Source organism: Elephas maximus, chromosome 11 (assembly GCF_024166365.1).
Source record: "Elephas maximus indicus isolate mEleMax1 chromosome 11, mEleMax1 primary haplotype, whole genome shotgun sequence".
NCBI lineage: Eukaryota > Metazoa > Chordata > Mammalia > Proboscidea > Elephantidae > Elephas > Elephas maximus.
The window spans coordinates 40971458-40984839 of NC_064829.1; the positions used below are offsets into that span (position 1 = coordinate 40971458).

The 13382-nt window shown below is 37.1% G+C and overlaps 1 protein-coding gene across 1 annotated transcript in view; it reads right to left on the minus strand.

Annotated features, from left to right (window-relative positions):
* Window positions 1-13382, minus strand: part of CCDC178 (coiled-coil domain containing 178) — a 548199-nt gene that overhangs the window by 512919 nt on the left and 21898 nt on the right. The window contains exon 2 of the mRNA XM_049901613.1: window positions 6809-6888. Coding sequence (XP_049757570.1) covers window positions 6809-6848 — 40 coding nt within the window. The 5' untranslated portion in view covers window positions 6849-6888. The remainder of the gene's footprint in view (window positions 1-6808; window positions 6889-13382) is intronic.

Consider the following 13382-nt stretch of genomic DNA (forward strand, 5'->3'; position numbering starts at 1 on the left):
TGAGCTGACTATTCTCTGTAGTGGCTGGGCATAGAGGATAGAGAGCTTTGTAACGGTGTGATGCCAAAGAGATGGAAGTCCATTTTAACTGATAATCACTATTTATGCCAGCATTTCAGATATTGTTTTTAATGTCATTTAAATACAAATATCCTAAACTTGCTAACCAAGCACATTTCAAAAGAGAATTAATTAACTTATGTTATTTTCCAAAGAGTTAGCCAACCAAATATATTTTCCTTTCTTATACATTATCACAGAACACTTAACATTCCACTGATTCGTGTGATACATGTTTTATCTAACTGAGTATAACCCTCCACTGCATAGACTGAAAGTGGGTGACCCGGGTCATGTTTAATATTGTTAAGTTTCTCCTGATGTAGTACTATAGCAGCCCTGGTGGCACAGTGGTTAAGAGCTATGGCTGCTAACCAAAACACTGTCAATTTGAATCTATCAGCTGCTTCTTGGAAATCCTATGGGGCAGTTATACTCTGTCCTATAGGGTCACTATGAGTCCAGAATCGACTTGACAGCAACGGGTTTGGGTTTTTCATGCACCATAACACAAGAGCTTTGCTTGAAGACGAGCCTAGATGGGTTACTTTCTGTTTCAGTACAAAATAAATAGACTTTGTCATGTTGTTCAAAGGAGAATTACCAGCTGGGTTCTCCAAATTTTTGGAACAACCTATTAATCTTTTTAATTAACATCTTTGGAAATAAGACTCTATGAAAATAAAATAATATTATTTTTTCAATTTGTATTGATAAAGTGAATAAAGAGCTAAAAATCTCAGTTGTTAAAATATTGAGAATAAATGTGATGTTGGAGTACTAAAATTCTACCTAAGACTGGTAATCTTACATACAATCCACTTTGCAATGGTCTTATCCATAATTCAAAATACAATTGTGGTAATTTGATTGCAGTAATTGCCCCCAAATCCCCTCTTCTCAGTAACTTTGCAGCATCTCACATCAAGAGGTGGAGGCTAATTCCTTAGCCATTGAATCTAGGCTGGTCCTGTGTCTTTCTTTGGTCAGCAATATGTGGCAGAAATGATAGTCAGTCCTGAGGCTTGGCCTTCAGAAGTTTGTGATTCTGTTCTCTCTCTTGAAACCCTGCCAATGCATTAGAATAAGTTCATACTAGCCTGCTGGAGTAGAAGCGACAATATGGTATAGAGTCTTCAGCCCAGTTTTCCTAGCCAGGGCTGTAAGCATGTGAAAGAGTCCAGCCAAAATGAACAAGATCGTTAACGGTGCATAGTTAACCTGTGGCTTACCGCAGATGCATGTTGACATCCATACTGAGCCCAGCTGAGATCAGCAGAATCACCCAGCTAACTCATGAACAAGTGAGCTGAAATAAATGTTTATCATGTTGTATGCCCCTGTGTTTTTGTGATTGGTTGTTACATAGAATCAGTGACCAAGGAATAACTGATATAAAGACTACCAACTGTTCCTAGTTAAAGAACTCAAGGCTAAATTCTATACCAGGGATTGGAAAACTTTTTCTATAAGAGAACAGATAGTAAAAAAAAAAAAAAATCAGACTGCGTGGGTCACACTTGTTCTCTGTTGTATATTCTTCTTTTTTAATTTTTCTTTTTAAAACTATTTACAATTATAGAAAATATTCCTAGTCCTTATGCTGTACTAAAAAGTTTGCTGCTTGGATTTGGCCCATGGGCCCTAGTTTTCTAGCCCCCGTTCTGAATCATGCAAAAACATGACCTTGATATATTGATGCAGAAAAAATGTTGTCAGGGCTCAGGATGCAAATCAGTGAGCAGAGTAATAACATAAAATATAATACATTCTATGAAGCCAGCATAACCCTGATACCAAAGTCAGGCAAAGACACCACTAAAAAAGAAAATTACACACCAATATTCCTCATTAAAATAGACAAAAAATTCTAGCCAATACAATTCAACAGCATATTAAGAAAATAATACATATTAAGAAAGTGCTACATCAAGTGATATTCATATCAGGGATGCAAGGATGATTCAACATGAAAAAAATCAATCAACATAATTCACCACATAAATAAAACAAAGTAAAAGAATCACATGATCATCTCAATCAATGCAGAAAAGGCATTTGATAAAATCCAACAGCCTTTCCTGATAAAAACTCTCAGTAAAATAGGAATAGAAGGAAAATTCCTCAACATAATTAAGGGCATATATATAAAACCAAGAGCTAACATTATTCTCAATGAGAGAGACTGAAACCATTCCCCTTGAGAACAAGGACCAGACAAGGATGCCGTTTATCACACTCTTATTCAATATTGTACTGGAAGTCCTAGCTAGAGCAATAAAGCAAGAAAGGGAAATACAGAGCATCCAAATTAGTAAGGAAGAAGTAAAACTATTCCTGTTTGCAGATGACATGATTCTACACATATAAAAGCCCAGAGACTCCATAAGAAAGTTACTGGAACTAACAGAATGATTCAGCAAAGTGGCAAGATACAAGATCAACATACAAAAATCGATTGGATTCCTCTACACTAACAAAGAGAACTCTGAAAAGGAAATCAGGAAAACAACACCATTTACAATAGCCCTCAAAAGGGTAAAATACTAAGGAATAAATCTAACTAGGATATAAAAGACATACAAAGAAAACTACAAAACACTACTGCAAGAAACCAAAAGAGACCGACATAAATGGAAAAGCACATCATACTCAAGGACAGGAAGATTTAACATTGTTAAAATGTCAGTGCTACCCAGAGCAATCTGAAGATATAATGCAATCCCGATTCAAATTCCAACAACATTCTTTAAGGAAATGGAAAAACTAATCTCCAACTTTATATGGAAAGGAAAGAGGCTCAGATAGCTAAACCATTATTGAAGAAAAAGAATAAAGTAGGAGACCTCACACTTACCAATCTGAGAACCTACTGAATAGTCAAGATAGTCAAAACAGCCTGGTATTTGTACAATGTCAGACACATAGACCAATAGAATAGAATTGAGAATACAGAAATAAATCCATCCAGGTATGGAAGGCTGGTCTTCTACAAAGGGTTAAAGTCTATCGCACGGGGAAGAGATAGTCTCTTTAACAAATGGTGTTGGCAAAACTGGATATCCATTTGCAGAAAAATGAAACAGGATCCATACCTCACACCATACACAAAAACTAACTCAAAATGGATCAAAGACCTAAATGTTAAACCTAAAACTATAAAGTTCATGGAAGAACTCATAGAAATGACATTAGGGGTCCTAATTTATGGCATAAATAGACTATCAAACATAACTAAAATTGCACAAACAGCAGAAGATAAATAGATAACTGGAACCCCCTAAAAATTAAATACTTATGCTCATCAAGACTTCACCAAAGAGTAAAAAAAGAATGTACAAACTGGGGAAAAAATAATTGGCTAAGACATATCTGACAAGGATCTAATCTCTAAAATTTATAGAAAATTTCAATACCTCAAAAACAAAAAGACAAGTAATCCAATTAAAAAAATGGGCAAATGACATGAACAGACACTTCACCAAAGAAGACATTCAGGCAGTTAACAAACACAGGAAGAGATGGCTCATGATCATTAGCCATTAAAACCAAAAAAACAAACCCATTGCTGTTGAGTCAATTCTGACATAGTGACCATATAGGGCAGAGTAGAACTGCCCTACAGAGTTTCCAAGAAGCGCCTGGTGGATTAGAACTCCCGACCTTTTGGTTAGCAGCTGTAGCTCTTAATCACTACGCCACCAGGGTTTCCCATTAGCCATTAAAAAAAAAAAAACTACAATGAGATATATCACCTCACCCAGCAATAATGGCACTGATCAAAAAAAAGAAAAAAAAACAGAAAACAACAAATGCTGGCGAGGTGTGGGAGATTGAAACTTTTACGCACTGCTGGTGCAACTACTATGAGAAATGGTATGGCACTTCCTTAAAAAGCTAGAAATACCTATGATCCAGCAACCCCTAGGTATATATTCTAAAGAAGAGCTGTGATATGAATAGACATATGCACACTCATGTTTACTGCAGCATTATTCACAATAGCAAAAAGATCAAAACAAACTAAGTGCCCCTCAACAGATAACTGGATAAAAAAATTGTGGTACATACATCCAAGGGAATACTACACAATGATAAAGAATAATGAAGAATCCACAAAACATCTCACAACATGGATGAAACTGGAAGACATTACCCTGAGTGAAATAAGTCAGTCACAAAAGGACAAATGTTGTATGAGACTATTATAAAAAGTCAAGAATAGGTTTGCACACAGAAAGAAACATTCTTTGATGGTTACCGACGATGGAAGGGGAAGGGAGGGAGAATCATTAAATGATAGACATGAGTTAATTCTGGTGAAGGGAAAGGCAATACACAATATGGGGGAAGTCAGCACAACATGACCAAGGCAAAGAAAGACACTGAGAGGTATGCAAGAACAAAGAACAACAATGGTAAATACGCTTCAAAGCCCTGGTGGTGTATTGGTTAAGGGCTCAGCTGCTAACCAAAAAGTCGGCAGTTTGAATCCACCGCACTCCTTGGAAACCATATGCGGCAGTCCTACTCTGTCCTATAGGGTCACTATGAGTTGGAATTGACTCGACAGCAGGGGGTTTAGTTTTTAGTTTTTATCATAAACACAGTAACATACACAATCCTGCAACAACAGTAATAACAAATGATAATTTGTGAATGGATACATAGGTAGATATGTATGCTAAATAGGTATGGGAGGTCATATGGGAATATACTCATTGTGCATGTATAAGTATGGTTATGGATGTTTCTACATACATATTTGTATGTGTTGCATGTATATTCATAATATATAAGAGAGCACATAAGGGGCATAGTTATGGAAACTTCTTAGACATAACCAAACACCTCATGAGACTGAGCTACTGGGCTTGAAGGCCAAGGACCATTGTCTCAGGGGACATATAGGGCAATTGGCATAGCACAGCTCATAGAACACTACATCATATTTTGGTGAATAGCATCTGTGATCTTAAAAGTTTGCAAGCGGCCATCTAAGATACAACTATTGATCTCTTCCCATCTGGAGCAAAGGAGAGTAAAGAAAACCAAAAACTCAAGGGAGCAATTAGTCCAATGAACTAACAGCCCACATGAACCACAGCCTCCTCTAGCCTGAGAACAGAAGAATTCACGATGCCTGGCTACTACTACCAACAACTCTGACCAGGATCAAAATAGAAGGTCCTGGTTAGAATGCATGAAAAATATAGAACAAAATTCAAATTCATAAAAAAGGCCAGGCTTACTGTCTGATAGAGACCAAAGGAACCCTTGAGACTACTGCCCTAAGACACCCTTCTAACTTGGAACTGAAGCCACTCCCAAAGGCCACCTTTCATCCAAATAACAGACAGGCCTACAAAATAAACAATAGCACCCCTGAGGAACGTGCTCCTTAGAATAATCAACTATATAAGACCAAAAGTGAAACATCTGCCCAAAAGCAAAGATGAGAAGGCAGGGATGGGCAGAGAAAATGGACAAATGGAAACTGGGAACCCAGGGTAGGAATGGAAGAGTGTGGAAACATTGCAGCGATTGCAACCAATGTCACGAAACAATGTGTGTATAAATTATTGAATGGAAAACTGATTAGCTGTGTAAACTTTTACTTAAAGCACAATAAAATGTTTTTTAAAAAGGTGAAAAAGAAATAAAAACTTTCTGAAATAAACAAAACTTTATTCCAGCCTTGGAAATTCTGTGGGGCAATTCTACTTTGTCCTGTAGGGTTACTATGAGTGAGAATCAACTCTACGGCATTGCATAAATGATACTACATGCTTGACTTTTCTTCTTCACATTTCAGAGAATGAGAACATAATTCTTCCAAAAAAATCTTAGGCTGATCTCAGAAGAAAGACCCCTAAAATAATCTAACAATAAACTTTTCTATTTAAAAAAAAGTAACACACAATTAAAAATAGTATTATATAAATTTGTGTGTGCGTGTGTGTGTGTGTGTGTGTGTGTGTGCTTATGGTGAGCAGCCCTGGTTGCACAATGATTAAGAACTTGGCTGCTAACTTAAAGGTTTGTGGTTAGAACCCACCAAGGAGCTTTGAGGGAGAAAGACCTGGCGATCTGCTCCCTTAAAGATTAAAAAGATTAGAGCCTAGGAAACCCTATAGGGCAGTTCTGCTCTGTCACACAAGGTTACTAGGAGTTGAAATGGACTCTATGGCATCTAAGAACATTTTCGATGGTGTGCTGGTAAAAGTTTAAGAACCAGCTGTCCAGTGATAGTGAATACTACTACCCTGGTTGATTTCAAGCTATCAATAAAGTAGAGATGGAGAGAAGAGCTGTGTACAATCAGCTCTCATGAGCCAGTAAAAGCTGACTCCAGCACTCCACTGTTGTACCGCCTACCTATTGTACTGCCTATACTGTAGTTAAATAATTGAAAAAGAAATTAATTATAATCCTGGAACTTGGTTTTCCTTAAAACAACTTGCTTCTTTCACATACCTCATCTTCCTGGCCCCAGTAGGTCTGGTTTTGTGACCTCTGATCTTGGAAAAGACTACCGTCTTTGTGGAGCCCTGGTGTCACAGTGGTTAAGAGCTCGGCTGCTAACCAAAAGGTCAGCAGTTCGAATCCACCAGCTGCTCCTTGGAAACTCTATGGGGCAGTTCTCCTCCTATAAGGTCGCTATGAGTCAGAATCGACTCCACGGCAACAGGTTTGGTTTGGTTTTTATGCACTGGTTTCAAAGAAAATCATTAAAGAATAAACTTACCTTTCTTGGTTTGATTATCTCTAGTGGGAAACGAAGGCATTTTCTTATTTTCAGGCTGGTCACCAACAGTATTTTGAAACCTAATTAGAAAGAAAAATATTTAAATAGCATTAATCAAAATTTGTTTATATTTTAGAGTCACACAGAGGTAGAGAGAAAAGTATAATGAACCTCCATGTGCCCGTCAACCAATCTGAACAATTATCAGCTTATGGCCTATCTGATTCACTATATTCTCATCCATTTCCCTTCCTGAATTTTGGTGAAGCAAGTATCAGGCATAATATTATTGTACTCATAAATATTTCAAGAATTCTTTGAATATAACCATAATACCAATCATATTATTAACACAATTAATAATAATTTCTTAATATCACTAAATATTCATTTAATGCTTACATTTCCTTCATTACCTCATTTTTTTTTTTTGTTTTTTAGTAAAGCTTTTTTGAGTAATACAAACAGGGTCTGCACATAGCATTTAGCTGCTATGTCTCTTAATTATCTTTTAATCTGTAAGTTCATCTTTTTCATTTTCTTTTGTCTCTGCAATTCATGTATGTAGAGGACTAATATTTTGTCTGCTAGAGTTTTCAACATTGCTGACAGCCTCTCTGTGCTGCATTTAACATATTCACCTGTTCCCGGGACTTCTTATAAATTGGTACTTATTAGAAATTTAAATTGCCGAATGTTGTCATTGCTAGGTGTCACTGAGTCAGTGTAACAGAGTAGAACTGCCCCCACAGAGTTTCCTAGGCTGTAATCTCTATGGGAGCAGATCGCCAGGTCTTTCTCCCAGGGAGCGACTGGGTGGGTTTGAACTGCCAACCTTTCAGTTAGCAGCCAAGTGTAATTGCTGAACAGAGAGACACAATTCTATATACACAGATATATTAACTGTCTCTTTTAATTTATATAACACCTCTGGGAGGGAAGTCAGTTTAGCACTTCACAGCTAACCAAAAAATTGGAGGTTCAAGTCCACCCAGAGGCATCTCGGAAGAAAAGGCTAGCAATCTACTTCCGAAAAATCAGCATTGAAAACCCTACGGGGCATAGTTCTACCCTGACACACGTGGAATCATCACGTTGGGGTTAACTCGATGACAACTGGTTTGTTATAAGAACAGACACATGTGACATTCTATTTCCTTTTCTTTCAATTCTCTTCAAAGATAGTCAAATACAAATCACTGAAGATTAGTATTAAATTGATTAGATACCTAACAGAGCGCTATGGTGAAGATACAGTTCAGTATGTTGATTGAGGTGGTGGTTATAGGACGCTACAAATGTGATAAAATTCATAGAGCTATGCACACACACAAATGAGCACGTATAATACTGTTGACATCTTTCTATGGTTTATATCAATGTCAGTTTCATGGTTTTGATACTGTGCTATACTTATGTATGATGTTAATATTAGAGGATTCTGGGTGAAGAGTGCACAGCACCAGCCTGTACATTTCTTTACAACTTCCTGTGAATCTATAATTATTTCAAAATAAAAAGTTAAAAATAAATAAATAAGGTCATAACAGGAAAAAATGATGACTAGAAAATCCTCATATTTTTGAAATTAAGAAATGCACTATAAATAACCTATGGGTAAAATAATATATCATAATAAAAAAAAATTTTGAACAATGATCGTAAACATAAACATGTCACAACATTTGGGATACAACCAGAGCAGTAATTAGAGGAAGTATGTAGTCCTCTTTGAGAAAGTGACATTTGACTGTAATGAAATGAGAAAATGTTCCATAAAAAGACCTTTGGGAAGAGTTTTCCACACAGGGTGAAGAAAGATGCAGAGGCCCTAAGGCAGAAATGACCTTAGAGTGGCCCAGAAACAAGGAGACCAGTGGAACTCAATCAGTTGGAAGGGGTGGAGAGCAGAGAGGGTGAAAGTTTGTTCAATAAATGTATTTTGAAATGCTTAATGTAATTAATAACCAGGGAAATTAAATTCACACATGATGAGATTCCATTTTACATCCATCAGGCTGGGAAAAGTTAAAAGTTACATTACCTCAAGTTTTGCCAATGATGTGGGGTAAAGAGCTACTCTTGTAAATGGATGACATGAATATAAATTCATACAGCTCATCAATGGGGTAATTTGAAGGTATCTTAGCAAATATAAAATGCATATATCCTTAGATTTTGGCAATTCTAAGTATCTATCTGTTTTAATCACCTCCTATTTACCACATTGGTGAGGGAGGAATTCCCACCCTAGGGTTGTGGGGATGACTTAACACACGACACCCAACACTGGTCAGATGATATCCACAGAAGTTTCTTAATCACATTTACTCACAGCTCCAGGGGAAGACACTGCACACCACTGAGGGCCACATGTGGATTGCACAAGGAACACAGTGGACAACCAGGGGCTATGGGAAGCAACCTTTGTAGTATCAAGAGGGTGGGGTGCTCCCTGGTACCCAAGAAAGCAAGTGATTAGGTTGTTTAAATAATTCCACAGACTGGCAGGAAACTGAAACCTGTTACTCAGGGATAATTGGGAATTTTGACTGGCCCCTTTGACAAGGATGGTTTTTTGTCTAGGGGCTCTTACCCATGGGAGCAGAGTGGGGAATCTGTGGTTAGGCCATTCAAGGCCTTCTGGGTACACCAGATGTAAAGATAGCACATAATAGCGCACCTTGGTTTTTAGGTCTTATACTGCCTAATAGAAATACTCTTACATGGAAAGATGTATGTATAATTATGGTAGCATTATTTATAATAACAAAAAGTTAGATAAAAACATAAATGTCTATCAGTAAGAAAATTATTAAATAAATTACAACACAATGGCTATCATGAAGAGTTTAAAATGGGGAGAAGTACACCAACATAGTTTTTTGGGAGGTGAAAGTTTTTCAAGACATTTTTCTAAGCAAAAAAAAAAAAAAAAGACAGAAATTTTAGTATAATAGGTGTCATATTACACATATACACATATATAAGTGAATGCATAGAAAAGTTTTATGAATGGATACACACCGTATTTTCAACAATGGCCACCTCAGAATAAATTTGACTGCCAGGATGGGCATGCCAGATTAAAGCTGGCTTTCACTTTTTACTTCATTTACTTCTATATTTCTCTAATTTTTAACAGGGGACATGTATGAGTGGTCACAATCAAAAAGTACATGTATAAATAAATGATTAAAATATATATTTTCAAAAGGACTCTACAATCTAAAGATCATAAATGATTATCCATTCTAGAGCCAGTCCTAATGCAAAAGTGTAAATTAATAACAAGTCTGTAGTAGCATTTCAGCTGACGTTCACCCAAAGCATTCTATCATCCTGAGCCTGATCTCTCTAGCCTGGAACCCTCAGGCTGCCCCCATCACTGTGCCAGGCTAACTTGTTAACTTGCTAGTAGGGTAAAATCTCAAATTCTTCACAATTCTTGACAGAGAATCATTTGTTCAATTTATATGAATTTTGCAAGCCAGTTAGCATCATGTTTGTAATCTGAAATGGGTCAATGGTGAGTGTGTTTACACCATGGAAATCAGCGGATGCCACAAATGAGTTTTGTTTTTTGGTTTTGGTTTGTTTTGTTGTTGTTGTTGTTAAACATTTATCAGTACATAATTGCCAGAGAAAAATTCCTGAAAAGGTAGGCCATGAGCTGCATCATAAGGTAAAATGTAAGCCTACTGCGAGGAGAGGACGAAAGAACTGCAGCCATGATGACTGATCTGGACAAAGTTATCAAAGTTGGGATGGGTTCACTCAGAGAACAATGAATAGATAATTTGGTTCTAGAAACAGCTTATGAGGAGGAATAGAGAGTGCTAAGGATGGAGTGGTAGATGGGAAAAAATACTAATCTCAGGCTAAAAAAGTTTAGACATCAATAATTGCAAACCTTCTTATATTTTCTTAAGCTCTCTATTCCCAACTTCTCCCCTCACTCTGAAATATATCAGCTCCTACTTCCGAGAGGAAATAGAAGGAACCAGACTTAAATATCTAGCTCACCATCACCAACCCCATAAACCAAAGACATTTGTACACTTCTGTGCCCCTTCCGCTCTCTGTCAATACAGGGTTTCCCTCTCTGGTCTGTTAGAGAAGGGTACATCAAGGTACTTGAGCAAGAGAAGTTACAAGAAAGGAATAATAATATTAAAAATAAGTATACACTGCTGATTCCATTTAGTGAGTACCTGCTCTGAGCCAAGTACTTTCCTTTTATGAACTATCATTTTCACGACAATTCTGCAATGTGGTTTTTCTTATGTCCATTTTACCGATGAGGAAACTGAGGCACAGAAAATTAAATAACTGGCCCCAAAACATACCACTACAGTAAGAAAGATAGAGTTCAAACACATATATCTGCCTAAGCCCTAAGTACCTGCTCTTCCCACTACACAATACTGCCTTTTATGGTAGCATTGGATGGTGTTTTGGGTTGAATTTTAACCCCCAAAAATGTGTTTTGGAGTCCCAACTCTCTCTACCTGTGGATGTAATCCTACATACAGGTAGTCCCCAATTTAAGACAGGGTTCCATTCCGACGACTCATCGTAAATTGGTTCTAAGTCAAATATCTCTTTTTTTCATTACTAACGCCTTTTATTATCAGTATCTTTATAAATTCAACCTTTGAACATTTCAAATCAACATCTGAGAATGATATCAGCAACTTACAAGCCATAACACCATATGTAATACATATTGCTAATGATATAATACATATTGCTAATATACAAAAAAAGAGGTGTGTAAGTATGATTCCTCATAATTCAAAAATATGTTGTAAGTGGGACTATCAGTATTTGGAAAAAGGGTTTCTTTGTTACATTAAGGGGGCTATATCAGTGTAGGGTCTGTCCTAAACCTAACCACTTTAGAGTAACATAAGGAGCAGCACAGAGAAGCAAGCACAAACTAGGGTTACAGAAGCACACGTGAGAATTGCCTAGGAAGTGAGGCACACCAAGGCTATAGAGGCTGACACAAGATCTTCCCCCAGAGACAAAAGAGAGACAGCATTCCCCTATAGCCAGTGCCCTGAATTCAGATTTCTAGCTTCCTAAACTGTGAGAAAATAAAATTCTGTTCTTTAAACCACTCACTTACGATACTTGTGTTATAGCAGCACTACAAAACTAATACAGAAGGTATAAAAGCACAAATAACTGTACCGAAGTGTAACTTAATTTGGGTCACCCATTATCCAAATTCACAAATAATATCAAAGCCAATAGAGTTAGGCAACTTAGAAAAATGACCCCCATCACCCACAAAAATTAAAGCCTTAAAGCAATAATGGTAAGTACCATATACTCTTCTAAAACCTAATGTGTTGTTGTTGTTGTCAGGTGACATCGAGTTGGTTCCGACTCATAATGACCCTACACACAACAGAACCAACCACTGCCTGGTCCTGGGCCATCCTCACAAAACATTATTAGTTGTCTGTGTTTATAGATTTTATTTTTGTAAGAAGTTGTTTCTTTTTATCTAAGTTATTTTTAATGGCTTTGATACAATCTATCATACTAGATACTTTTCCTGTTCTTTTATATCATCATGAATATATTAAGCAACTTCAGTCTATTTTAAATCATTTCATTACCCATGTTACCCTTGCACTTTCCTTATAGTAAATGGTGCAAACATACTGATAGCCTTGCAGTGATTGTGAAAATCATATTTGTTTTCTCATCTATAATTGAACTGTTGTACGTTATCCTAACCTAAATGTGGAGTACTGGTGGCACAGTGGTTAAGAGCTTGGCTGCTAACCAAAAGGTTGGCAGTTTGAATCCACCAGCTGCTTCTTGGAAACCCTGTGGGGCAGTTCTACTCTGTCCTATAGGGTCGATATGAGTCAGAATCAACTTCACGGCAATGGGTTTGGGTATCCGCCATCTGTCCAAAAAAAAAAAAAGCAAGTATTCAGCATTCTCTCTGCCTCTGGCTTCAGATTCTATTTTCATACTCATTTCAGTTTTCTTTCTACAGCCTGACTTCATACATGTTTCAGAAAACATGGCTCCTGACATTACCTGAGTTTTACATTGCAGGCTTTATCCATCAAGAAAAAAAGGTATTGAGACACTTATCTCAGATGTGATTCCAGTTTTCTCTGGGAGGATTTTATTTAGCCTTACTTGTGCCAGGTGCCTATATTTGACCCAATCATTTGTGGCTTAAGGTCAAGATACTATTATTGAACTGGCTTGGGTCCACTGTCCATTCCTGGCCACATTATGGACAAGGGTGAGGTCTCTGTCTACTGGTATTGCTAGTCTAGTAAGGAGGCCCTCACAATAATGTTGGGGATGGTTGGGTGGGAGAGAGGGTAGGGAAGTAATTCTAAGTCAACACTCCTAGAAGCTCTATTCTAAAAATGTCAGCCAAACTAACATGTAGTAGGTCTACACCAAAAGGAAGAATATTCTGACTATCATGGATAGGGTATTTCTGCTGGTACTTAGAGCTTTTCAACAGTGAACAAAGCGGTGTTGTGAGGCAGCAAGCATCATATCATGAGAAATGGTTAAGGAGAAGCTA